This window comes from Anabrus simplex, chromosome 1, assembly GCF_040414725.1.
Source record: "Anabrus simplex isolate iqAnaSimp1 chromosome 1, ASM4041472v1, whole genome shotgun sequence".
NCBI classification, from domain to species: domain Eukaryota; kingdom Metazoa; phylum Arthropoda; class Insecta; order Orthoptera; family Tettigoniidae; genus Anabrus; species Anabrus simplex.
The window spans coordinates 1,084,356,305-1,084,383,631 of NC_090265.1; the positions used below are offsets into that span (position 1 = coordinate 1,084,356,305).

Consider the following 27,327-nt stretch of genomic DNA (forward strand, 5'->3'; position numbering starts at 1 on the left):
TGACCCTATAGCATTCACCTTTAGTGAGAGTATTACCCCCACCCCCATTATAATTAATGCTTTAATCCCCTAGTGAGTTGTAGAAAGCGGTGGTGGTTGTGATTATTGTTTTATGAGGAAGTTAAACTGGGCAACCATCCTCTAATAAAACCAATCAGAGGGAAAACTGGAATGGTTCCGACACTTTGAAAAATGAAGTTAATGGCCAAAGAAAGACAAGGTCCACGAAGGGCATGAAAATGGAAGACTCCTAAGGCATCGAATGCTCTAATATCTTCGGGGTCAGAAAAGAACCAGAGTTTACCAAGTGAGGTCGGATAGGATAGATGAAAGTGAGGAGTCTGGCAGAAGTAAGTGGAAGCAATGCCAGGACTCTTATAAGAGTTCTGTGGTCACCAAACCACGCTCCCAAATTGAGAGCCCTTGAAGACCCTTTTAGTCACCTTTTACGACAGAAGGTGATACCGTGGGTGTTATTCTACTTCCCCACCCGCAGGGAATGGTTGTAGAAAGACTTATTACCGGGAGAGTTGGCCGTGCGGTCAGGGGCACGCGACTGTGAGCTTGCATCCGGGAGATAGGGGGTTCGAATCCCACTGTCGGCAGCCCTGAAGATGGTTTTCTGTGGTTTGCCATTTTCACACCAGGCAAATGCTAGGGCTGTACCTTAATTAAGGCCACGGCCGCCTCCTTCCAACTCCTAGGCCTTTCCTATCCCATCGTCGCCATAAGACCTATCTGTGTCAGTGCGACGTAAAGCAATTAGCAAAAAAAAAAGAAGAAGAAAGACTTAATTTGCTTTTGAGATGAACTTACAACAGTCGTCTTTAGTAAGAGTAGACCGTCCCGCTGCACAGGTAAAGCAGAGAGTTTGCTAAAACATCGGGTGTTGGACTGAAAATCTACTTCTCCAAAATACCTATCATTTCAGACAACCCAACTTATTGAGCAGTATGTATCTCAAGCATGCTGTACAATCCAGATTTTGTACCTTCTGAGTATAGTTTGTTGTAGTCAATAACACTATTTTTTCCAGGAAGACGATTTGATAATCTTGAAGGCATCACAATCACCTGAAAATCTACAGTAAGTATTTGTGTTGCCAACAAATTTCAATGCTGGCAGAGAGGTGGGTAATTGTAAATGATTGGCCTATGTTTTGAATAATAATAATAATAATAATAATAATAATAATAATAATAATAATAATAATAATAATGGAGTGAATTCACTAAAAGTAGCTATTCATAAATTATTTAAGCGATCTGTGCATAAAGTGTTAAATGGCTATACATGGTCAACACATCAAGATTCCACATTAAATATTCCAGTACGTGATAATTGTGCAAGAAATCTTAATAGTATTTACTAACGGCAACCATGCTTGACAAAATATGCTATTCGATTTACTAACGTAGAGTTAATCACATTAACAACTTATCAGAAAATATTAAATAACTGTAGAGTAATAATTTTGTGAAAGAAGAGATGGAGGCCATGTACACCTCTTTATATACAAATAAGAGACATACAAGTTATAACACAAAATAACTGAATGTTATTGTAAATCACAAGAACAGTAGTTGTATCAGAATTAACTGATCCTCTTGCCTCATAGTTAGAGAACAGTCCCTTCGTGTAATTTAAATAAATAAATAAATAAACAAACAAACAATTTATTACCATGTATTCTTTATGACGGAGTCCTACTTGTAGGAGGAACACTTCAGTCAATCTAATTTACATTCTGGAAGACTTGCTTCTAACTTAAAGTAAATAGAAGTTTTGTTGAACTCACCCACAACAGTGGGCTCCAGGTCCACGAACACTGCTCGTGGTACGTGTTTACCGGTGCCTGTTTCGCTGAAGAAGGTGTTGAAGGAGTCGTCCCCGTATCCTATGGTCTTGTCTGAAGGCATCTGGCCGTCTGGGTGTATTCCATGCTCTAGGCAATAGAGTTCCCAGCACGCGTTCCCCATCTGCACCCCCGCCTGCCCGATGTGGATCGAAATACATTCTCTCTGAAACAGTAAATACAACTGTTAATCTAGAGACGAGAGATTGGTGTGAATTACGGATGTCAGATACAGAATTCGTTTCACTCGAAAATGACATTGTAGGAGAAGGAACTACGGGACCATGAGAGGGAAAGTCAGCCATGAAGGTGTAGATAAATTATATTACTGAGCTCAAATTCCATTCACACATTTAGATATTTTCATCCTTTGATAACGTAATAATATAATCAAAATTTTAGACGAGTCACGTAGGAATTAGACGTTAGTGAATTAAGTAAACTACACCATGAGAACATTCACTCTTAGTGACATCGGGTGTTGGTGGATCTGATGTCTCCATATTACTTCCATCATTTGTCATGAATTTCTCTTACAGATACTTTATAATTTGCCCATGGTGCTAGTGATTCTTGCCGTTTACTCTATGAATCATAACCATCTCTCTTATTGGTATTGCATGAATAGTAATGAGCAGAGTCTGGTGTGTGAGTTGCAGGAATGTTGGGGACAGCACAAACACCCAGCCCCCGAGCCACTGGAATTAACCAATGAAGGTTAAAATTTCCGACCCGGCCGGGAATCGAACCCGGGACCCTCTGAACCGAAGGCCAGTATGCTGACCATTCAGCCAAAGAATCGGACAAAGAAATACTGATATCGTGCTTTATTCCACTAGAAGAAATACCTCGTCCCTTGTGAATAATGCTTTAATCTTTATCTGCGAGTCGTAGAAAGACTTTTGCTTCTAAGATGAACCTATAACATTCACCATTAGTGCGAGTATTGCCATCCCTTCTTCCCTTATATGCACAATACACTTGAGCACACACTTGAATTTACTTTCATATAATGAAACCGAAATTTAAATAATTATATTCGGGTTACTATTAGCATACAATAGTCGTTGGTAGAAATTAGGAAATAGTCATTGACTTCACCGGACAACAACATACATATTCTATATTTTTTCTGTTTTCCACTTTCTTTCAGACTATTAATTTTTCACTACCGAAAATGATATCCCCATTTCTACTGACACTGGAACATATGCAAATCATGTGACTGTTTGGATCACTATCTGCGTTTTTCACCTCTGAGATTAATCATTCGTATGTCTTTTAATTAATTAAAGTCCCCGTTATCGGCAAGAAACCGCTCATATGTTTCTCGTACAGTTCGGCTCACAATATGTGGATCCTCTTAAATTGCGTACTCAATGTCGTCCACAACATCCAGTGATTCTACCAGTATAGTGTTTCTCTTTCCAGGACACTTGATTGAAAACGGTACTGCAGAGTAGTTGGCAACAATAAACCAACAGTAACTGTTTCATAATGTGAATCGAATGATGTATCACCTTCACAAAGATTGCTACGAATATCCGGCATCTTGTTTCAGTTGAACAGTGCAGTGCCTTATCTACCCATTAGTCGCAGTTTGAATGTCGATAGATCACAGTGTAAGATTTTCACCGGAAAAGTTATGTGGCAACGGGAAGGGCATGTATCCTTAAACCCCCAGTTAAAAGCTAGATGAGACAGATGGCTCCAGTAACTACATAAATAAGTAGGGTAAGCTGGGATTTAAATAGTACATAGCTATGCGATCTTGAAAAGGAGGGTTCTTGAATTTACCCGTGCTTTATCAAGGATAGAGAGATATAAGTAGAATTGTATTCTGTGGACAAACTTATAGGAATATTTAGCAGTCTTAGAGAAGAATTATTATACAGCATATTTTGTGAAAGGATACGATATGAAGAAAGCAAACACTCTTCTGTAACTAATAAAGTTTTTCCAAATATTTTTTTCATAAGCGGTTTCGGGAGAAAAAAATGTTCGTCTCATTAGGATTTACCAAATTACGACACCTAGTTCAGTGATGAGGTTGTTATTTTAAAATAACAAAGAACACATTTTTCAGATCCTTGTTTTACCAATTAGATTGATGAGAAAGATGACTGTTTTATCGAAGAATGAGTACACATGCATTGGGTAGAAAGGAGAGAGCCTGTCAAGTGGCTAGTGAAAGACACCCCTATGTACTGTGAAACACATATCGTCGAAGATGAAAATACAGATAAAACGAAGGTAGCCTGGCGATCTAGGGTCCCATGGTATTAACATAGAAGCTGTGAGACACTAAAAGAAAAACACTTGATTAATGAATATTTCCTTTTTTGTTTCGTTTTACTATGGTATAATGAAAAGTACCCAGCTGACAGCATAGTGTCAGAATGTGTAGCAATCAACGTGTAATGAAACATCACACAGACATAATATTTTTAAAATTAACACTTAAGGCTGTACACCAAAAATGAGTACCAGGTTAAGTCCTGGGGACAAAGGCGGCCGGGCGTAGAGCTAACCACTCTACCCCATCACGCGCCGCGGTTAACAATGGTAGGAGCCTTTACCTGCCACTCCTCCAAGGGCCTTCATGGCCTGTATGGAGGTGACTTTGTCTTTTTGTTTTTGTCTAAAGGCTGACAACACGCTCATTCAGTTACGGTAGAATTAATAAGATTCTCCGGTAAGGAGAAAAATTAAATTATGGTGGAATGACACCTGTTATTTCTTAACAAGGGAAGGCCATTTAAACAACAAATCGGTAGAGACAACCATGATCTTTGCACTACGGTGTACATATCTTATTACCATTTCAACGACTTTTAATCAGTTGCAATGAATGGCAACACAGCAATGCATTGATAACTTTTCTTAGAAATTGCTTTACGTCGCACCGACACAGAAAGTCTTATGGCGACGATGGGGTAGGAAAGTCCTAAGAGTGGGAAGGAAGCGGCCGTGGCCTTAATTGAGGTACAGCCCCAGCATTTGCCTGGTATGAAAATGGAAAACCATATTCAGGGCTGCCGACAGTGGGGTTCTAACCTACTATCTTCCGGATGCAAGGTCACAGCAGCGCGCCCCTAACCGCACGGCCAATTCCCTAGGTCGCATTGATACTAAAGGAATTTGAATTATTGGTGCGTCCTTGGCCATATCCTACACCGATGATAAAAACCAACAGTACTTATTACAACAGTGAGGTAATGCTATTGTTTTATTATCTTTAACGAATATTTTAGATGCGTTACTTAGGTGTGACAGTGGTGGTGATTATTATTTTATGAGAAATTACAATTAGGTATCCATCCTCTATTAACACTGATCAGAGGGGAAGAAAATTGAACCAACACTTCATTAATGAAGGTTTCAGCAAAAGAAAGGCAAGGTCCACGAAGGGCGTGAACATGAAAGACTCCTAAGGCCTCGAATGGTCTAATACCGTCAGGGTTGGTAAAGAACAAGAGTTGACCAAGGGAGGTTGGATAGGATAGATGAAAGGGAGGAACCTGGCACAAGTAAGTGGAAGCAATGCCAGAACTCAGCTAAGGGCCCCGTGGTAGCCAACCCACGCTCCCCAAGCTAAGAAACCCTGGGGCCCCTTCTAGTCGTCTCTTACGACAGAGAGACGTGGGTTGCGTGTTATTCTGTCACCCCCACCGACAGGGGGGCGTTAATCAGGAACAAGTTTCTAGCCGTTTAACGTCGCACTAACAAGTGGTACGAGGTCTGGAACGGGGTTCATTCAGCCTCGGGAGGTCAACTGAGTAGAGCGGGGTTTGATTCACTCCTCAGCCATCCTCGAAGTGGTTTTCCGTGGTTTCCCACTTCTACTCCAGGCAAATGCCGGGATGGTACATACTTAAGTCCACGACCGCTTCCTTCTCCCTTCCTTGTCTATCCCCTCCAATATTTCCATCCCCCACAAGGCCCCTGTTCAGCATAGCAGGCGAGGCCACCTGGGCGATGTACTGGTCCTCCTTCCCAGTTGTATCCCTTTACCCAAAATCTCACGCTACATGACACTGCCCTTGAGGCGGGAGAGGTGAGATCCCTCGCTGAGTTCGAGGGAAAAATCAACCCTGGAGGGTGAACGGGTTAAGAAAAATAAATGAATAAACTTGTTTGCTCTTTCTTTTACATTACACCGACTCAGACACGTCGTATGGCGACGATATGATAGGACGGGGCTAGGAATGGCCTTAATTAAGGTACAGCCCCAGCATTTTCCTGGTGTGGAAATGGGAAACAGCGGATTCAACTTTTTTAAATAACAATTAAATCAAGAAGCATACAAGTAAGAACTGCAGTATGTCGAGCATGCTGCAACACGCTAACGATCGGGGGACAACTTGAGGCGGGGAATTCCAGAAACTGATAGACCATTAGAAAGTGTTTCGTAGAAGCGACTATTGAAACATAGCTGATTATTACAATCTCATTCCCTTCTCCCCAATCGTGGTACAGTATCAAGTTAATGGATGACTGAATACACTTAAGAGGCCGTGGCACTGGGCATCTGACAACGCAGCGTGGGATCGGTAATTCCGAAGATGAGTATGCTTGTCTCTGCCACACGTAATCTGTCTCAGTCTCATCCTCGGCTTCCACAATTTGAAAGTAACTGAGTTCTGTGATGAATGGCGTGAAAGTTTCGCTTTTATGGTCAGTTGGTGTGTGCATTTCAGTGGGCATGGCAGATTGGTATATAATGTCACCATCTGGTTCACTGAGGAAAGCAACAGGAAAATACCTCACTCCTCATTTCGTCAGTGCATCTCTTCATTTCTATGCCAGCAGATAGAAATGCGGATTAAACCAGCCTTCGGGCTGAGGACTTGACATACATATCAGTATGTATCAAATCTACTGTATAACATTTTCGATTCTGTACGAATGTAGGCCAGATAAGCCAATTCAGAGCCTTTCTGGAGCCTACAGGAACATGTATTAGTACAGGTAAAGGTGTACTTCGTCATGTAGAGTATGCAAAGTTTCAACTTAAATAAGCTGTGTAAAGTATTAGGCCGGCCCCGTGGTGTAAGGGTAGCATGCCTGCCTCTTACCCGGAGGACTCGGGTTCGATTCCCGGCCAGGTCAGGGATTTTTACCTGCACCTGAGGGCTGGTTCGAGGTCCACTCAGCCTACGTGATTAGAATTGAGGAGCTATCTGACGGTGAGATGGCGGCCTCGGTCTAGAAAGCCAAGAATAACGGCCGAGAGGATTCGTCGTTCTGACCACACGACACCTCGTAATCTGCAGGCCTTCGGGCTGAGCAGCGGTCGCTTGGTAGGCCAGGGCCCTTCAAGGGCTGTAGTGCCATGGGGTTTGGTTTGGTAAAGTATTAGACACACAGGCCTAATTGTAATTTTGAATTTTATATATTGTTCATGAGAACAGTCGGTTGGCTGAATAGCCAGCATCGAGGCCTTGGTTTCAGAAGGTCACCAGTTCAATTCCTGGCTGGGTCGGAAATTTTAATAGCGTCTGGTTAATTCTTCTGGCTCGGGAACTGGGTGTTTGTGTTTTTCCCAGCGCACTCCTCTTCTTCCACACACAGCAGTACCAACCACTACAAAAACTATAGTGAATACATCCCTTCGTATAGAGTTGGCGTCAGCAAGGGCATCTGCCTGTAAAACAAGACCAATTCCACTATGTGCGACACGGTTAGCACCCGCCATCCCCACCAATATGTGGGAAAAGTGGTAGAAGAAGAAGAAACAGCTCATCAACGAATAGTGATTATGTTATTTCATTTTTCACCCAATAGATCAATTTCATCATCATTATCATATTTTATTACGTTATACAAGCCGCCAAGGCCCGTGGCAGAAGACAAAAGTAACAGATATTTTCAGTCACAAACGGTCACAATCGCACGTATTAATCACAGATGATATTCCGTCTTCTTCTGTTGCTTGTTTCCTCTACATCAGCTGCTGGCTCTGCCTGTTGCAACATGGATCCTTCAATCTCGTTCTTGGACGACCTTCTGGTCGTTTTCTGGATAACCAAGAGTAGATTACTCGATTTTGGAGAGAACCCTTTCACTTCCAGACATGATCTTTTCCGTCTTCCAGCCTTTGCGTTCTCGAATGCATCAGTTCTGGAGTTTTCCATGTCCCGCACCCAATACCGGCAGTAAAAGAGTCACGTAAAGATGGATCTTACTTCTCTGAGATGCCAAGAGCGACGAGAACAGGTGGTTTAATATATAAATTTACCTAATGAAACCTTAATCTGAACTAATGTCTATGTTCCAGGCACTTCTTTATTCCGATTATACCAACAACTATACCTCAAATCAAGAAAGATATATGTATATATCAGTATTCCGAAACCCTAATGATTATGATATCGTGAACAAGACACAGCAGGTGTCCAAATCAAATTGTAGTGTATATTTTTTGATGCAAAATGTTAATCTTCTTGAGATAATGGTCATTACTGTGAATGAAAACAATATCCATTTACTAGAAAGCTAGTAATAAACACAAGGAAATTCAGAAGAAAGAAATATCGATGAATTTATTAACAGTTTATAATAGTAGATTGTATTACCTTGAATGACAATTAAAATGTTATTTGAACTGTACGTGATCGTCTACATGTTTCGTTTACCTCATCACCATGTAAGAAAATGATTTTGTTTTTATTTTACAAATCTTCCTCCATCTGGATGCTGTCTGAGACAGATAATATACTAAAACAAGGTCGTTAAAAATAAGGTAATTAACTGTCCGGTGATTACAAATCATGTCTGACGATCAGGAGAGAACACTTATTACATTCCCTACATTAATTAGTTTATAACACAGTCACTATTTTGTTCCAACAAAGATTTCTTCTAGAAAAATCAACTTTAAGAGAAGTTTTCACATTTTAGCAGACAGAAAAACGTCGGACTCCGATGAATGACATAAAGGTGTTGCCACGTAGCGATGTAGGGGGCCATTTTTATTACCACCACCGTTACTTGATATGCGTGTGAGTGTCTTCGAAATCATTAATAGAGATGAAATTAATTACTAAGAGAAAGGCTGTTAAAGATTTTAAAGAGGCTTTAACATCGCGTGCGTTACACAAATGAGGAAAATTACACTTTGGTGATGTAAACTTGTGATAGCTATTGAAGAAAGAGGAAGTGAAAATTGTAACCTACAAATATATAAGACAGTATATTTTTTTAATCAACCCACTGGGACTGTCTGGCTAAAAGTTAGCTTAGTCCGCTTGGATAGACGCGAGTTAGATTTTTTCTTCAGGCAGTTAGGAATTTAGAAACGAGATTCTCACTTCTGGGGAAGCACATGGCCCTAGGGATCACTAAGCGTACAACAGAAATGAGAGAGCATTAATTGTTAGAAGAAAAGGCATCGAGTATGCAGCTAACCACCCTATCCCTCATGTTGCTGAGTATGCTTTTTGCTAGTGGTTTAACGTCGCACCAACTCGGATAGGTTTTTGGTCGCGACAGGACAGGAAAGGAATAGAGCAGAGAAGAAAGCGGTCATGGTCTTTTTGAAAGTACCTGGTGTGAAACTGGGAAACCCCGGATGACAGTCATCAGGACTGCTGATAGTGGGGTTCGATCCCGCCATCCCCCATATAAAGCTAACTATACAGCTCGAAGTTAGGAGGTGATGAATACTGAATAGAACGAAATAATGATATTGTCCTTAAACAAAGCACATTTGTAACTGTCAAAGTCGATAACATAGTAAAATGAATTATTAGTAAATACATAAATTTCTTCCTGTATATCAGTGCTGGGAGCCAAGGTCTACAAACATTTAAAACTACAGTATTAACTCTATGATCACTTTTGCTCTTTAGAATATTGTGATCGATAGTATCGTGAAGGACGGCACAAGGAACTCATGGAAGTGCAAGAATGAGCACAATACTATTTGCTGATGAAGATTATGATTTGAGGAAAGGGGTTACGCATAGTGGAAGCCTTTACCTTGCACTCCTTTGTTAAAGGCCGCGATAGCCAGTAGTGAGATGGATATGCATCTTGTTTTCTTCAGGGAATGGTTCACAGAACTCAGGTACGGGGAATAGCATTACATTGTAATGAAAATTCAGAGAAAAGGAAGACATCGAGAAGGACAATAGACGACATGGATGTAGAGTTTCACCGGACTGAGTGGCTCAGACGGTTGAGGCGTTGCCCTTCTGACCCCAACTTGGCAGGTTCGATCCTGGCTCAGTCCGGTGGTATTTGAAGGTGCTCAAATACGTCAGCCTCGTGTCGGTAGACCTACTGGCACATAAAATAACTCCTATGGGACTAAATTCGGGCACCTCGGCGTCTTCGAAAACCGAAAAAGTAGTTAATGGGACGTAAAGCAAACCAAACTCACGTCAAGAAAATGTTAAATGTATACCTATTATCATGCTGACCTCCAGAAGCAACAGCGGCTATGATGCAGGTCTTTCTAGTTGACGCCTATGAGTGACTGCGCTTCTGGGTGTGTGTGTGTGTAATGATGATTGAAGTACTGAGATAACGAAACCCGATGTCGGCACATAGCCTGTTTCTGTTGAATAACACCAAGGGAACTGTTCAAGGTTTTATGCTCCCACTATGTAGAGTTTCCTTGAAACGGTTAGGAAAGCAGCACATAACATATCTAAAATATTCGTAGAAATGCACCACTGAAGTGTACTGGTAAATGATTCATCCAAGACTATTCCTGAAGAGGACGAGTTCCCTTCAAATGTCATTACCTCATTCATAATCCACTCAAGGTCGTCAGAGGAAAGATGGTTTCCACTCCTATGTTCCAAACCCAATTACCCATTCACCCAACTACTCTAAAAATGGTCGAGAATGTAATTTCTGAATGACCTGTCATTACTCAGAAAGAAGGTGCAGGTGCTACTTCATTGAAAGCAAAACACGTGATTATTGATCCTCGAGAACGTGTTATCAAAGAGCTCCTCCAGGTGGTGCTGAGGAGGCCTGCGGCGGTAGCCATGACAACATGAACACAACAATGGCCTCAATAGCGTAGTGTTACTCGCAGTTAAAAGTACACGCAATGCTGATAATGTATGACATTTTGCTCCATTAGTCAACTTGTAACCCTTGTAATTTAATCTCAGTAATCACATTCTGACCGAGGATAACTGTTGCTTAAGGTGATTAACAAACTGTGTAAAATATGGTCCATGAGTGAGAAGACCAGGACACCATATTATGAACTAGTCCTGGTGTCCGATGACTGCTCCCGAACTCACGTCAAGAAAATGATAAATTTCTATTATCATGCTCACCTCCAGAAGCAACAGCGGTTATGATGCAAGTCTTTCTAGTTGACACCTATGAGTGACCTGTGCGTCTGGGTGTGTGTAATGATGATTGAAGTACGGAGAGAATGAAACCCGGTGTCGGCACATAGCCTACTCCTGTTGAATAACACTAAGGGGACTGTTCAAAGTTTTATGCCCCCATCCGACGGCGAATCATTATCAACAGCGCCATATGGGCCCACTCCATATGAACACTGCGGAGAAGTTTGGAATTGAACTCAGCCTTTTGGTATGCAATCTAGTGATACGAAATTGTATTCCACCACCTCCCCTACCCTGCCGGTAACACATTGTTCGTGACATTTTTCCATCAATGGAACTCGAGCCAGTTAACCCCAAAAGGCTCCCCCTGTGGATGGGGCGGTAGAATAACACACGCGGTATCCCCTGCCTGTTGTAAGAGGCGACTAATAGGGGCCCCAAGGGCTCTGAACTTTGGAGCGTGGGTTGGCGACCACGGGGCCCTTAGCTGAGTCCTGGTATTGCTTCCACTTACTTGTGCCAGGCTCCTCACTTTCATCTATCCTATCCGACTTCTCTTGGTCAACTCTTGTTCTTTTCGACCCCGATGCTATTAGATTTGCGAGGGCGAAGGAGTCTTTCATTTTCACACCGTTCGTGGCCCTTGTCTTACGTAGACCGATATCTTCATTTTTCGAAGTGTTGGGTCCCTTCCATTTTTTCCTTCTGATTAGTGTTATAGAGAGGATAGTTGCCTAGTTGCACTTCCTCTTAAAACAATAATCACCACCACCAAAAGGGTTCGACGCCGTAACGATCAAAGCCACAGGCTGTCAGATTAACGGGTAACGCTCTTAGCAAGACTATCATCAAAAAGGGCTAGAGGAGGTTCAATTTTGGATACTGCCAGATATTTAAGCTTGATGTAAGTGCTGATACGAAGTTAATAATGGCGCGAAGTACACAATTAAGCAAAGTAAAAAGATGATGAGATGTGAAACTCAGGACTGTTAGTTCGTATTTTATATTCACCGGGATTTGAACCCCGATCACCTAAATGAAAATTTCCTGGCGAAAAAGGTGTTATAACAATGGAAAAAATTAAATAAGCAAAACTTAAGGTCTCCAGTATCAGAAGAACCTTCAACCTCTAGCGCAGCGGCTTGGTAACCTCCTCTCACGGCAATCCAGAATATCTAAAACCCAGCACGGAACATTCAATTGTTAATTTCTTCCAAATCGTATCCTACACTACAGTATCAAAATACACTGAACGATCACTGGTTTTTGAAAATATACTTAATAACGAGCTGGTAGAGCCTCCGTGGCTCAGACGGCAGCGCGTCGGCCTCTCACTGCTGGATACCGTGGTTCAAATCCCGGTCACTCCATGTGAGATTTGTGCTGGACAAAGCGGACGCGGGACAGGTTTTTCTCCGGGTTCTCCGGTTTTCTCTGTCATCTTTCATTCCAGCAACACTCTCCATTCTCATTTCATAGCATCTATCACTCATTGATAAATCACTTTGGGAGTGGCGACCCCATCGTACTAACAGCCTATATCTGCTTCATTCATTACATCCCTGACCCGGTCAATGACTGGAAAACAGGTTGTAGGTTTTCATTTTCAACGAGCTGGTCCAGCTCTCTGGCCGATCATGTCTTGTTGACGTCGGAGAAAAATTTCAAAAACTGGCAAACATGTTCCATGGGAAACTTGATCCATGCCTGTTGCAGTAGTTTCGAATATGGCCCACATTTTTCCGAGGAGCGGGAATGAATATCGTAGCGTTTTCTTGCATACCCTGAAAGTGTTGAATGGTGTTACAGTCCGGTGCGTTTGGTGGTCGGCAGTGTGGAGTATTCTCTAAACACTCTCTAGTGAACAAGATCGCTGACACGGTGCGTTGTCTGTTGAAACATGCCACAACTGTCGTGAAAGACTGCCTCAAGTTAACAGTGTAGATGGTCAGCTACCAGGTCTCTGTAGTGATTACCATTAAAGAATTTCGGTCCTAGGACATGCCAAGAGAACGCTACCGAGACCACGACGCGACCACCACTGGCCTGCTGGACCTTAGCAATCAGGAGATGCGACATGTTTTTTTACACCCGATGCGGACCCGACCGTTCCCATGATCAGCAGGAAATGCAACTCGTCATTTCAGACAACTTTATTCCATGGCCCAAGATCCACTTCACCTTTCCTCAGGGGCCCCTTAATGGTCTACGTTTAAGTAAACCATCCGACGCAAGGCACGTCGCACGATCATTTTCGAAAAATCTTCTCCTTGTCTGCTATTATCCTGGTGGGTCACATTCTCTAGTGTGGTAAGTCGATGCCGAGAAAAACAACTTGGTTATTCGACGCTTGCTTCACGGACCAACCACACGCGGACAGCCGCTGTGTTTTCTTCTGTCTGGTTGTGGTGATGGTGGTGATTATTGTTACTGGGCAACCATCCTTTAATCAAATGACGGAATGTAAGAGACAGACGTTCTGAAGACTGATGTCAGTCCATAGTCCCTTCACTTCTAATACGCCCTTAAAACCATAGCAAGCGAAGCTGTTTCCGAGATGCTGGTACACCTGACGGCCGCAGCTGTCTGCCCGGATCATCTCATATACCCGCGAATGATAAATGTTGCCTTCTGTTGTGCAAAGGCATCATCGACTAGCTATATAAGTGCGGATCGTGCCGTGATCACTGCGTGGCATGCAACATCGCTCGCAGGATGTCAGGCGCTTGGTGCTCTTAAACCAGTCACTCAGTACTTCAGTGTATAGCCAAAGCCATTTATTTTACTTCAAAATTTTTTTTTTTTACAATTTTCTTTACGCCACACTTACACAGATACTGTAGGTATTACGGCGATCATGGGATAGGAAAGGGCTATAAGTGGGAAGTAAGCGACCGTGGCCTTAATTAAAGTACAGCCCCAGCAATTGCCAGTGTGAAACGGAAAACCACGGAAAACAATATTCAGGGCTGTCGACAGAGGGATTCGCACCCACTATCTCCCGAATGCAAGCTCATATATACGTGATCCAAACCGCTCAGTCTCTTCAAACTGAAATTCACTCAAACATGCATAAACATTTAATTAAAGAGTATATGACTTCCGAGTATGGCTTTCTGCTTGCTGGAAAGTCATCCTGTGAGAAAGGTGACGTAATAAGAACAGTATTCCAACGATAGAGGAGGGTGCAGCAGATAGAGGGAAGTAGCACATCTGAAGTGTTAACGAGTAGCAGGGAAAATGCATAACAAATCAATAAAGATTGAGAAAAGTTTGCTAAATTTGTATGAAAAATGAAATACACAAAACACGATGGCGGTGTGGTGGTGATTTTTGTTTTCAGAGGAAGAACAACTAGGCAACCGTCCTCTTTTAGCACTAATCTGAAATAAAAATTGAAGAGGTCTGATACTTCTAAGTGAAGGTATCGACAGAAGAAAGAGAAGGTCCAAAATGCACCGTTGTCTTGTAGGACGCTAGCGGGCCTTCGGATTCCGGGGAGCCTGCACCGACATGCTCGGAGGTGTCGGAGACTCCACGAAACATCAGACATAGAGCCAAGAATTTCTTTGCTAACGTTAACGCCTATTCTCTCCAGAAAGTTGGAAAACTGAAACAAATCACAGATGTCCTCTATGAACAACAAATTTTGATTGCAGCAATTCAGGAAATGAGATTTACAGATGAGCAGGACTTTGAATCTAAAGGTTACAGGTTCTTTTAGGCTAAACCTAGTAAACGTGTCATAAAAACTGTCCCCCACCTCGGCAAAGGATTTGTAGTCAACACAATGATTCTGGACTCAATCACAAATTTCACCATCTCCGAATAGCAGAGTCTCGGCTCTGTCCTTTCAAAGCATAAACAAAATGTATACTATTGTGAACGTTCATGTGCCGATCAAGCAAGCGAACAAGAGAGACCCGGAGGAAACTGATAGATTCTGGGAAGAACTTGAGGATATTTTATCTAAGATTCCAGACAAACATACCATCACCTTGCGTGGAGATTTCAATGCCCAGGTAGGCAAAGAGAGGAAGTTCCGAAACATCGTTGGAAACTATCCTGCTCACCAGAGAACAAATCGTAAAGGAGCTGTGTAAGTCATTTAAACTCACGATGAAGTCTACTGCTTTCAAACACCTGCCCAAGAAACAGAAGAACAGGAACAGCCGAAATCCCCACCTTGGTGAATTCCAGATTGATCATGTCGCGATCGCACGAAAGGCTCAAAGAGAAATTCAGAATGTGAAAGTTCTAAGAAATGCAAAACTGGGCTCAAATCACTATCTATTCAAGATAAAAATCAAACTGCTCCCGAGAAACACAAGGAGAGTTCGAGCCAAAAGACTGAATGATTTGACATAGAAGAAGTAAGATATAACCATGAGTTCACGCAGAAACTACAGTCCGTGGATGCAGAGAACTGGGAACAACTGCGCGAGGCCCTGGTCGGAACAGCTAAAGAGACGGTTAGCATACTAAGCCAATGAAGCATGCTTGGTGAAACAGTGAATGCAATGCAGCAATAGAGCAAAGACGGTTCGCCTGGCAGAAATGTAACTCGCTAAAGAACCAAGTCAACTGGACAAACTCCTTGAATGAGAGAAAGTGTGCAGCAAAAACCATCCGCAGCGTTAAAAGTTCTTTTGATAAACACCAGCTGGCTCAAATCGAGCAGGATTTCAAGAAGAGCAATACACGCGACTTTGATAAAACATTAAGAGGCAACTTGAGGAAATAAGACCAACCGAGCCTACAGTTCAAAGATTCCAATGGAAAACTAGCCCATAACGACGAGGAAAACTGCCGGGGCCTTGCAGAATACTTTGAATCCCTTCTTAACTGCGAAGCCCCAATATCCAGATTCACATTTGAAGATAAAGCACAAGTCCAACCAGATTCAGCCCCATCCACGAAAGAGGAAATCAGACAGATCATCAAATCCTTGAAGGACAATAAAGCGCCGGGTGAAGATTCGATAATAGCTTAATTGTGGGAGTTGGCTAGTGACAATGCAGAGGATATATTAACATACTAGTAGTACGACGAGAGTAGAGTGCATACGCCATCCGGTTCTGTGTTTAAGACATTAATTACTGCACTGTTGCCTAGTTTTATGCATTGATTCCACTTTTCGTTACACCCGTTCACGAGGCGTGACATTTTAACATACGAGTAGTTACATGGTAAAAGGAGTTGGTACATGATTTCAAGGGGTCGTGTTTTGCGAACGGATGATATAACAATTCGCTAGGGTTCAGAATCTTGTGGAAAATGTGCTCACTGAACATTAGTACCATACAGTACACCTGCAGGGGAATAGCACCCCTATAACCATGTGCGCGTTAGTTGGGCTGCAGCAAACGATATAGGAAGGGGCTGTTGTATCACACTGTATGATTATGTGATGGCGGTACTTAAAATAACCGTATGCACTATGTTACCATTTGACAGGGTAATATCTAACAATTGTTTGCAATATCCCCCCTCCGAGTTATGAAAACGTACAACTTTAAGTGTTTGAAAAGTGTTTGTGGAACATGAAGAACAAATTACTACAATAATTTTTGTCGAGAAAATTGGAAGAAATTATGTAAGTCTTCCTCCTAGTAAACTGCATCCACGAAAGTTTAATTGCTTTACTAAATTTCCTCAATACTATTTTTAGGGATATAGTAGAATTATTCCAGTGACGTTCTGAAATGCTTTGAAAACTTACTTCTTTGATTTAGAAGTTCAGGAAATATCGTGTGATATACTTCTCTAGTTTCTCTTATTTTATGTTTTTAGCTTTCGGTTTAATGTCGCACTAACACATGGGGGTTTTCAACGCCGCTTCTTCTTCTTCTTTTATCTGTTTACCCTCGTACCACTTTTCAAATTTCCTGTCAGAGCCGGGAATCGAACCCGGGCCTGCGGGGGTGGCAGCTAATCACACTAACCACTACACCACAGAGGCGGACTGCGGACTTCGGCGACGCTACGACGGGAAAGTGATAGGATTGGGATTTTAGCGGCCGTAGCTTTAATTAAGGTACAGCCCCAAGCATTTGCCCTTTGTGAAAATAGGAAACCACAGAATACCGTTTTTGGGGCTGCCGACGGTGGGATTCGAACACACCATCTCCCGCAAGCAAGCTCAAAACCACGCGCCGTGCACGGTCAACAAGCTCGGTAGCAAACACTTTCACGTGTTCAGTTCTTTTAGTCATAAGAATTACTATTGACAAAATATTCAAAAAGTAAAAAAATCATGAACGTCATCCATCTTGTAAAGAGAGATATTTTTCGTCCGAATACGTATTCGATAAAAACCACTTGCCTCTGTCGAAGATTTCGGACGTTATAGTCAGAGTACCAGTTCGTCAGAATACCCGTACAATGCAACCGTATTCTAAGACTCTGCTTCACTTTACGGAATGTTTTGTTTTGAATATTCAAATGATCAAAGAACATTAAATATTAATAAGATCCGTAATCGCTTAAATAACTTTGTACAGTGAACGCAAAAACATTTGAACGACCGTTGCATTCCATGCCTTCTTGCAAACGAATGGCTTACCTAGACTATCAAACCTAACGCTACACTTACTGATTAAAGAGTTTATATCTGAATAGAGTGCACGTTAACATAGAATTCCAGATAGGTTTTGTAAATAATAATAATAATAATAATAATAATAATAATAATAATAATAATAATAATAATAATAATAATAATAATAATAATAATAATAATAATAATAATAATAATAATAATAATAATAATAATAATAATAATAATAATAATAATAATAATAATCTGCAAATGTTTTCCAATGCTTTGAGGTTTTGTCTCTCAAAGCGTCTTTTCCTTTTCACGCCAGTAAAGAAACCAAGAAGAGACCTCCGAATCAGGTTTCTAGAATTCTACAAATTTAATCCGCGATTGATTTTACTTCTCTTGAATTAGAGGCAGGGGCTGCCTTGCCGAGGCGGTAAAGGCGTGCTCTGCTCGCCCGGAAGGACGTGGGTTCGAATACCCGTCAGGAAGTCGTAAAATTCAAGAAACGAGATTTCCACTTCCGGAGGTGCATATGGCCCTGAGGTTCACTCAGCCTACACCAAAAATGAGTACCATGTTGATTCCTGGGGGCAAAGGCGGCCGGGCGTAGAGCTAACCACTCTACCCCATCACGTGCCGAGGTTAACAATGGTGGAAGCCTTTACCTTCCACTCCTCCAAGGGCCTTCTTGGCCTGTACGGAGGTGACTTTTCTTTGCTTTGCTTTGGAATTAGAGGCCTATCTCTAGACCACAAGGCACACTTCTCTTCAACTTGCAAACGTAAGCTATTGTCGTATCAGAGACTATATTCCACCGACCTATGAATTAGCCCTGACATCAGCGACGTACCACAGGCAATTATGTTGCCCTCACGCAAGCGACTTGTTTCATTAATTGGGCAGTTAAGATTAGACCGAGTTATATGTAAAAGGATCCACTTGTAATCCTAACGCTAATTATGAGATTTATCACTCACTGGATTGCTTGAAAGCCGATAGTTCTGCTTTGGTCTGGAAGTGGGTGCGCAGATTTTTGTAACGAGGAATAGTAAAATTATTCCCAGATTTAATATACTGTACAAGCTCCTGTTTCGAGAATTTCCTGAAGTGAGTGTGGACAATGTCGACCCACTACTTCGGGTCGATACGAAATAGATGCTTATTGAGGTTTACTTCTTCTTATAGTTTACCGTGTGAAAGCATGATCCACGATTTGTTCTTAGTGAAAGAGAAAAAATAATCACAAACGATTCATACTATTTTTATCTATGCGAAATTTATCGATAGAGATTTTTTTTCACCAGGTTGCTATGCTCCAAGTAAAAAGTGGCAGCTCTGAAACACATCTTACCATCCCGCCATACCATCTTATGAAGAAGGTGTTTGCATTTCTACATCCACCATTGGATAGAATAAAACTTTAATCTGGTTCAACAATTGCACTGGTGTGGTTAAACGCACGTCTCACAAAATGGAAGACATTCGTTGTAAACAAAGTCGCAGATATCCGAAAGTTGACTTCTACGTAGGCCTATCATTGTTTTCATGTCAAGTAAACTCACAGGATAGCCCCTCAGATCTACTCTCGAGGGGCGATACGCCTAGGACTCTTAATGAAAAAGTTGAATGGTTAAATGGCCCAATTTGGTTACAATTAGAGCCTTCAGATTGCCCGATAAAAATAAGCTGGCTGTAACTCCGACAATGATTCAAATATAAGGGCAATCTCTATGAAGAGTGGGTGTAAAATGCATCCACGGTATCCCCAGTAGGTTGTAAGAGGTCACTTCAGGTACTCTCAACTTGGGAGCGTGGGTCTAGCACTTGTTCTATATCGATCCTGACCGTATTAGGTTTGCAAAGCGAAGCAAAACTTTCACTTGCGTGTCTTTCGTGGCTCTTACTTTTCCAGTACTCATCTTTAATGAACCAATGATCTTTTCCATCCAAATCGAGATCTGTTTAACTTTCGGCCTCTAACATAATGATAAACATTTATTCGTCCCATCTAACTTATTGCAACTTTATAGCGTCTCTCAACTTTGGACCACGGTTAGTAACGACGGGCCCCCTAGTGCAATCTTTGTGATTTGAAAGTGATCTGGCGAAGGTGATCAGTAAACACGTCGAGTTTTTGTGTTCACACTTCTCCAATGAATTAGACAGGTAGAACGAATTTCTACTGTCGCTGAATGCCGAAAAATTACCTATTCCGTCGAAAACTAATCGCTTCGTTTATCCACCCAAGCCATATGGGTTACCACACATCGATTCAATGAATGAGCTGTCTGATCATCCATTAAGCTATTTTAATTATTGTATAGATTGTCCAGTTTTATGATATGGCAGCCACGCACGGTTTTGCCTGGCTAGACTACTTTGAGATTACTTAGCGAACATTCACGTTAATCTATTTAAGTGAAATAAAAGGCCGATATACCGATAGCTCTATGCAACGACTTCAACTTCAACCTGACACAGAACACGCAGTTCGACGGTTTCATGAAGGGCACCTTCAACATAGATTAAGCGACATGGGTGATAACGGACAATACTTGCCTAGATCTAACTTTTGCAAACAGCATTACCGTGGAATGCATGAATTACATCCCATGTTTCTTGTACCATCGTCTTGTGTCAGCAGAGCTGTGAGACGATTTTTAGGGGTTCCACTCGTGATACTGCTGTCACCTAGACGTAGCTGTGATATATAATCAATGACCCTGTTTCAGGATTTTCTCTTTTGCTAGTGGTTTTACGTCCACTAACACACTAAAGAGTTTCGGTGACGCAAAGATAGGAAAGGGCTAGGATTGAGAAGGCAGTGGCCGTGGCCTTAATTAAGGAACAGCCCCAGCTGTTTCAAGAATAATATTTTAATATAAAGCTACTTTACTTCAACAATAAAACCTGAACAAAAGCAATATTGTGATATTCAAACACAAGGTATCATTATTTGAACTCTCTCAATTTACACCATGTATTCACGTTAAAACAAAATTTGCGGCCGTGTCCCAACATAGTCTGCCCAATTTATGAAGAGACTTTGAGGTGTCGGTGTTTTCTCCCGAACTAGGTTCCTTTAGCGTGTCGTAAGCCAATGACTTACAATTTTATTAATTAAATGCCACAGACTTCAGGCGGAATCGGACACAAGATGAACGACTAACTGACTGCATGAGACTGGCTGCAAATGTCTTGTCCGAGAAATTGCTAAGCGCCATAAGTTAGCTTGGTGAGGAATTAACACTCACATGCAGCAAGTTGTTCCTTGCAACTACATTTCTGAAATAACTTGCTAGCATAAACCTAGCCTAACTGAGGTCAGCAAGAGCTTGAAGTGGCTTTGATCATTAGACCTGCGTCCATTGTGTATGGAAATTCCGATAAACTATGTCATTGCGGAGTCTCTGGTAATGTGTATATATACAAATTCGGGGCGTGGTGACGCAGGGACTTCAAATAAGAAACTACGCCAGCTTTCGGCTACCTGAAGTAATTCTAGAAAAACCTGTCTAGGATACCCATTATCAGCATTTAGATTATAGCCTAAAATCCTTTGTTACAAGTCATAAAATATTGTAATTGTGTGATGGTTGACTAAGAGGTTAATATAGGCTTGTAGATCAGAAATTGTGTAGAATAATCTCCTCACTTGCTAGCAATGAATTACGAGAATAGGGATACCTCCACAAAGGATAGTCAAGAATACATTGATAGGAGTGATTAGAATGAGTAATACAATTGTGATCTTTCAAGCCAGTGAGTGGTGATGTTAACAATTAGAACGCGAAATACGATATAACCGTATTAAAAAGGGATGGTCTAAATTGCCTGATATGATCTAAGCGTATCTTTGGTTTTCTTAACATTGCTCTTTTGTTACAAGGCAGAGAATATTGTAATTGTGTGATGGTTAACTAAGAGGTGTAAGATGAATTTACTTGACAATTGTTTGAATGCTATGGAACCAGACAAAGGACTATACTTTGGAGTACAATACATGGCGAATATGTAAAAAAAAAAAAAAAAAAAAAAATGAATAGCGTCTACTTTTAAGAGATGTGAGGAGAAAACACCGAGTTATTTGATGCAAAATATACATAATGCAAACTTATTGTGAAATGAAAGTGTAAATATTAAAATAAAATAAAGATTTTAAAAATAGTCTTCTTACGTAAGGTTCACTACAACATAAATGTTCAGAAGTGTTCATTTATTTATAAATACTTAAAATATTTATAAATATTTCTCAGTATACTGAAACCATATCAGAAGTCCTCATAAGCCTATTGTCCGGCTCCATGGCTATATGGTTAGCGTGCTGGCCTTTGGTCAGAGGGGTCCAGGGTTCGATTCCCGGTAGGGTCGGGAATTTTAACCAACATTGGTTAATTTCGCCGGCTCGAGGGCTGGGTGGACGTGTCGTCTTCATCATCATTTCATCCTCATCATGACGCGCAGATCGCCTACCGGAGTCGGATCAAAAGACCTGCACCAGGCGAGCCGAACATGTCCTCGGACACTCCCGGCAATTCAAGCCTATTCAATTACATGATAGGGAAAGCTGCAATATAATAATAATAATAATAATAATGTTATTTCCTTTACGTCCCACTAACTACTCTTTTACGGTTTTCAGAGACGCCGCGCTGCCGGAATTTACTCCCGCAGGAGTTCTTTTACGTACCAGTAAATATACCGTCACGAGGATGACGTATTTGAGCACCTTCAAGTACCACTGGACTGAGCCAGGATCGAACCTGCCAAGTTGGGGTCAGAAGGCCAGCGCCTCAACCGTCTGAGCCACTCAGTCCGGCAGCTGCAATATCAGCTGGGATTCCAGGGGTTAGTTTGTCTCTGGTCACTTCTGTTTATTTTTCTCCTAGAGTGCACAGTGGTTCTGGACTGATAGTAACGTTCGTGAAAGGGAAAGCGAGGTGCGTTCCATACGGTGATATCCGAGACCAAACAGGCATGCAAACAGGAAAAAATGACCGAGCTCGATAGCTGCAGTCGCTTAAGTGCGGCTAGTATCCAGTATTCGGGAGATAGTAGGTTCGAACCCCACTGTCGGCAGCCCTGAAAATGGTTTTCCGTGGTTTCCCATTTTCACACCAGGCAAATGCTGAGGCTGTACCTTAATTAAGGCCACGGCCGCTTCCTTCCCATTCCTAGGCCTTTCCTGTCCCATCGTCGCCGTAAGACCTATCTGTGTCGGTGCGACGTAAAACAACTAGCAAAAAAGGAAAAAATGTATTAATATGGGTTACATTAGATAAGGTTTGTGCAACATGCAACACATTTTAGTTTAACTGTCGACATGTCTGAAACTTGTTGAGGGTCAGTGACAAGAAAGTGTTAGTAAAGAGGTCATATGGATCGATGAGGTTGGCAGCTATGGGAACGACAGCACAACACGAACATAAACACTTGATGCTTAATATTTCTCAGTTTAATAATCGATATAAGCCCAAATTTTATAACGACCACGAGTATAGAAAAATCTTAAAACCCCAGCCCACATTAAGAGCATCAAGAACGCATAATTTGGAGTAAAAATTTCCAGCTTAGTCCACTCTGAGGACATCAAACATGGACGTTGGGTGCGAGGTCTTGTGCTTCAATCATCAATGAACACAAAAATCCTTGCAGTTTGATGTGAGGTCTTATGTTCCAGTCGACATTAAACACAACAAGACTTAAAGTTTCTTATGAGGTCTTGCTGCTGCAGTTGACCTCGAGGACAAAACCCGGAAGTCTGGTGAGAGTTTAAAATTAATTATTACATTGCTGTCCACCAAGCTCCCGTGGCTCAGAAGGCAGTACACCACCGGGTTCAATGGTTCAAATCCCAGTCAATCCATGTGAGATTTATGCTGGAAAAGCGGACACGGAATAGGATTTTCTCCCTGTACTCCGGTTTTCCGTGTCATATTTCATTCCAGCAACACTCTACAATACCATTTCATTTCATCTATCAGTCATTAAGCATTTCCCCAGAGGAGTGCGACAGGCTTTGGCAGCCGGTACAGTTCCTATCCTCGTCATCAGATGGGGGATTCATTCATTCATTTCATTCCTGACCCAGTTGAAACTGGCAACAGGCTATGAATTTTTCATTACTGCCCACCGTCGTACTCATAATCTCGTTGAAAGGTACGATGTTTGAATCCCGATCACCATAGTGTTTACACTGAATATGACGATGATAATTATAATGCAGCCAACGGCCGTAGCCGTGTTGAAACACCGGATCCCGTGAGATCTCCGAAGTTAAGCAACATTGGGCGTGGTCAGAAGTTGGATGGGTTGCCACGCGCTGTTGGTGGGGGGGGGGGAATGGAGGAGCGGAAAGGAACTGGCCACCCTACCGCACGTAAACTCCGGCTCAGGAACACCTCTGCGGATGTTCGGACCTGCCTTCGGGCAGAATAACCCTTACCTTACCTAATAATAATGCCATGTTTTCAAAATTTCTTCAGTTGCTGTGGATTTGAACAGATATGGAGTGCCAAAATTTAGCCGTGATTTGGTGTTCTTTGAAGCTGAACCAGACATTCCTTCTTTCTTGTGCCAGGCTTCCTACTTTCATCTCTCCTATCCGACGTCCCCTTGACCAGCTCTTGTTCCCTTCCAAGCCCGATAGTACTAGGTCTAGGGTGTCATAGATTTTCACGTTCTTCGTGGTCCTTCCGTCCTTCTGCTCCTCCCGTGAGGAGGTATACATCTACAGTATCCCCTGCCTGTCGTAAGAGACGACTGGAAGGGGACCTCGGGAGCTCTCAACTTGGGAGCGTGGGGGCGACCATGAGTCCCATAGCCTGGTCTTATCAATGTTTCTACTTACTTGTGCCGGTCTTTTCACTTACACCTTTCTTGTTCAACTCTTGTTCTCTTCCGATCTCAATGGTAATAGATTTACATGGCCAAAGAAGTCTTCCATTTTCACGCACTTCGGGCTATTCCATTTCTTTTGCCGATACTTGCATTCTTTAAAAGGCAGCTACTATTCCATTTTCCTTTTGATTAGTTTTAATAGTGGATGGTTGCCCATTTGTACTTCCTGTTAAAAAAATAATCACCACCACTTATTTTTCCCGATTAATGTTAAGAGAGAACTGTTGTTCGCTTGTACTTCCTATTAAAACAATAATCACCATCACCACCAGTTTAAAATACTAAAAGATGTCTTCTAAGCCTGAAAACCTGCAGATTACGAGCTGCCGCGACCAGGACCGCCACCTCACCGTCGGATACCTCATCAATTGTAATCTCGTAGCGGAGTGGACCTCAGACCTGAGGTGCAGGTAAAAATACCTGACCTGGCTTGGAATCAACCCACCGGACTCGTTTACGACACCACTAGCCTATATGTCTGGAAATGGTTTGGACAGAGAGACAGCGGTGTTAAAGTAACGTGTCCTGTGTGGCTGGACGCTGGACAACGACATTCTAGGCGTCGTTCGTGCTTGTCGGTGGATGAAACGATCATATCACTACCGCCTGGAGCCTGGTCGCCCTCTGTGTTTCTCCGCACGTATCCTTTGCTCTCAACACCAACTTGCAGCTAGGTCAGAACGCCCCAGACCACCACGATTCAACAGTACAACTACCCTACTTCTCACAAAGCTATGATACACCCGTCTCCAAGACCGGGTCTCCGTGTGCGTCATAGAGACATCTCTATAAAAAATGTCAATGCTCTATTGGTGAAAAATACCTAACTCCCTCCATGGGAGTTTAGAATGTTCCATTTCCACATCTCTATCAGTCAATGATTCATCCACAGCAAATCAGCTTCACATATGCAGCTCCGTAAACCTCTCTATAGGTCAATGAAGACATCTTGGACACGCACTGATGGCAGGACCCGGTGCAATCACACTACAACCGTAATCAATCCTGCGGCCCATTCGCACACTCCGTTTTGAAATGACACGGTGTTTCTTTTGGGTGCGTCACGTAATTGTCAAACAGTACAGACTTACATTTTTGGAATTCCACCACAGACAAACTAGTATGAGATTATAAAATACTCCGTTGTACTTCAACTTGTGCCTATTTGTGGCACTGGTAATTAGAACAGTGGGGAGTAAGGCTCCTGTTTATTGATCTCTAAGGCTGTACTATCTGCTCAAAGCTATGCACGAGACCACCGTCCTTGCAGGAAGAGAATCATATCACAGAAATTCCTGTCGATTATCTGCTTTAGAAATTCAGAAAAATGCACAAGCTAGGAAATGTGAACCCTGAGTAAATTCTATCTGTGTAACATAACATTTTTTTCTTAAGGATATCTTCCATTTCTTCTTCCTGACCTCTTTGAAATTATTTGGGGTCGGTACTAAATGTGAATTAAAACTAGTTCTATGCCGTGATGCCTTTCCTGACGCCAACTCCATGTGAAGGAATGTATTCATTATTGCGCATTCCTGTGCTGGTCTGTAGTGTGATGTGTTGCTTGTAAATGGAGACGAACACAAACACCTAGACTCTGAGCAAGAGGAATTAACTGAGAATTCCCGATCCGAATTCGAATCCGGGGTCCTCTGAATCGAAGACCAGTCTGCTGACCATTTAGAACCGAGCACCCTTCTTAAGAAGATATAAAATGAAAACGAAATGAAAATCCACAGCCTGTTTCCAGTCCTTCGACCGGGCCAGGAATGGAATGAATGAAACCCCCTCTAGCGGCGAGAATAGGAATTGTAACGGCTGCCGAAGCCTGTCGCACTCCTCTGGGGCAATGATTAATGAAAGATGAAATGAAATGATATTGGAGAGTGTTGCTGGAATGAAAGACGACAGGGAAAACTGGAGTACCCGGAGTAAAACCTGCCCCACCTCCGCTTTGTCCAGCACAAATCTCACGTGGAGTGACCGGGATTTGAACCACGGAACCCAGAGGTGAGAGGTCGGCGCGCTGCCGCCTGAGCCATGGAGGCTACTAAGATAAAAATATTATTTTTAAACTTACGTTACTACTAATGTTAACATTACTTATGGGGAGCAAGTCAGTAAAAAATGGGTCCACGTACCGAAATTGAGATCTTTTCCGTTTCTCTACTGTGCAGTAAACATTGTACTGAAAGTTGAAATATAAATTCGATTATTTAATGCTTAAATTCGAATTATATCTAAACTGTGTCACTTAGCATCTAAGACCCCCTATGCCTTGTCAGTCATTCCAGAAAAATTTTGGAAAATATATTTAAATATGTTTTATGAAATAGAAAACATTTCTTTCACGGAATCATTTGATCATTGTTCGTCACACCGTCTGGCAATTGAAAATCTCTCCATGCTGTTTCTGGTGGGAGTTTTAAGTATGTTAAGGAGGTAATATGTCAGTTGGAATGCTCTAACATATTTTTTCAGTTCACCATTTTCTAGTTGTCGGTGTAGAATTCTCCTACACTATTAATTCCAAAATACTGACATTACTACAGCAGTTAATATATTACACAGATACTAAAATAAGAAGTGGTATTCTATATCTTCAGGGCTGCCGACAGTGGGGTTCGAACCCACTATCTCCCGGATGCAAGATCACAGCTGCACGACCCTAACCGCAAGGCCAACTCGCCCGGTTGAATGCATGA

General features: G+C 42.0%; 1 protein-coding gene across 1 annotated transcript in view; it reads right to left on the reverse strand.

The window, feature by feature from the left end:
* Nucleotides 1-27,327, reverse strand: part of LOC136858023 (tubulin alpha-3 chain) — a 141,930-nt gene that overhangs the window by 56,645 nt on the left and 57,958 nt on the right. The window contains exon 2 of the mRNA XM_067137227.2: nucleotides 1,799-2,021. Coding sequence (XP_066993328.1) covers nucleotides 1,799-2,021 — 223 coding nt within the window. The remainder of the gene's footprint in view (nucleotides 1-1,798; nucleotides 2,022-27,327) is intronic.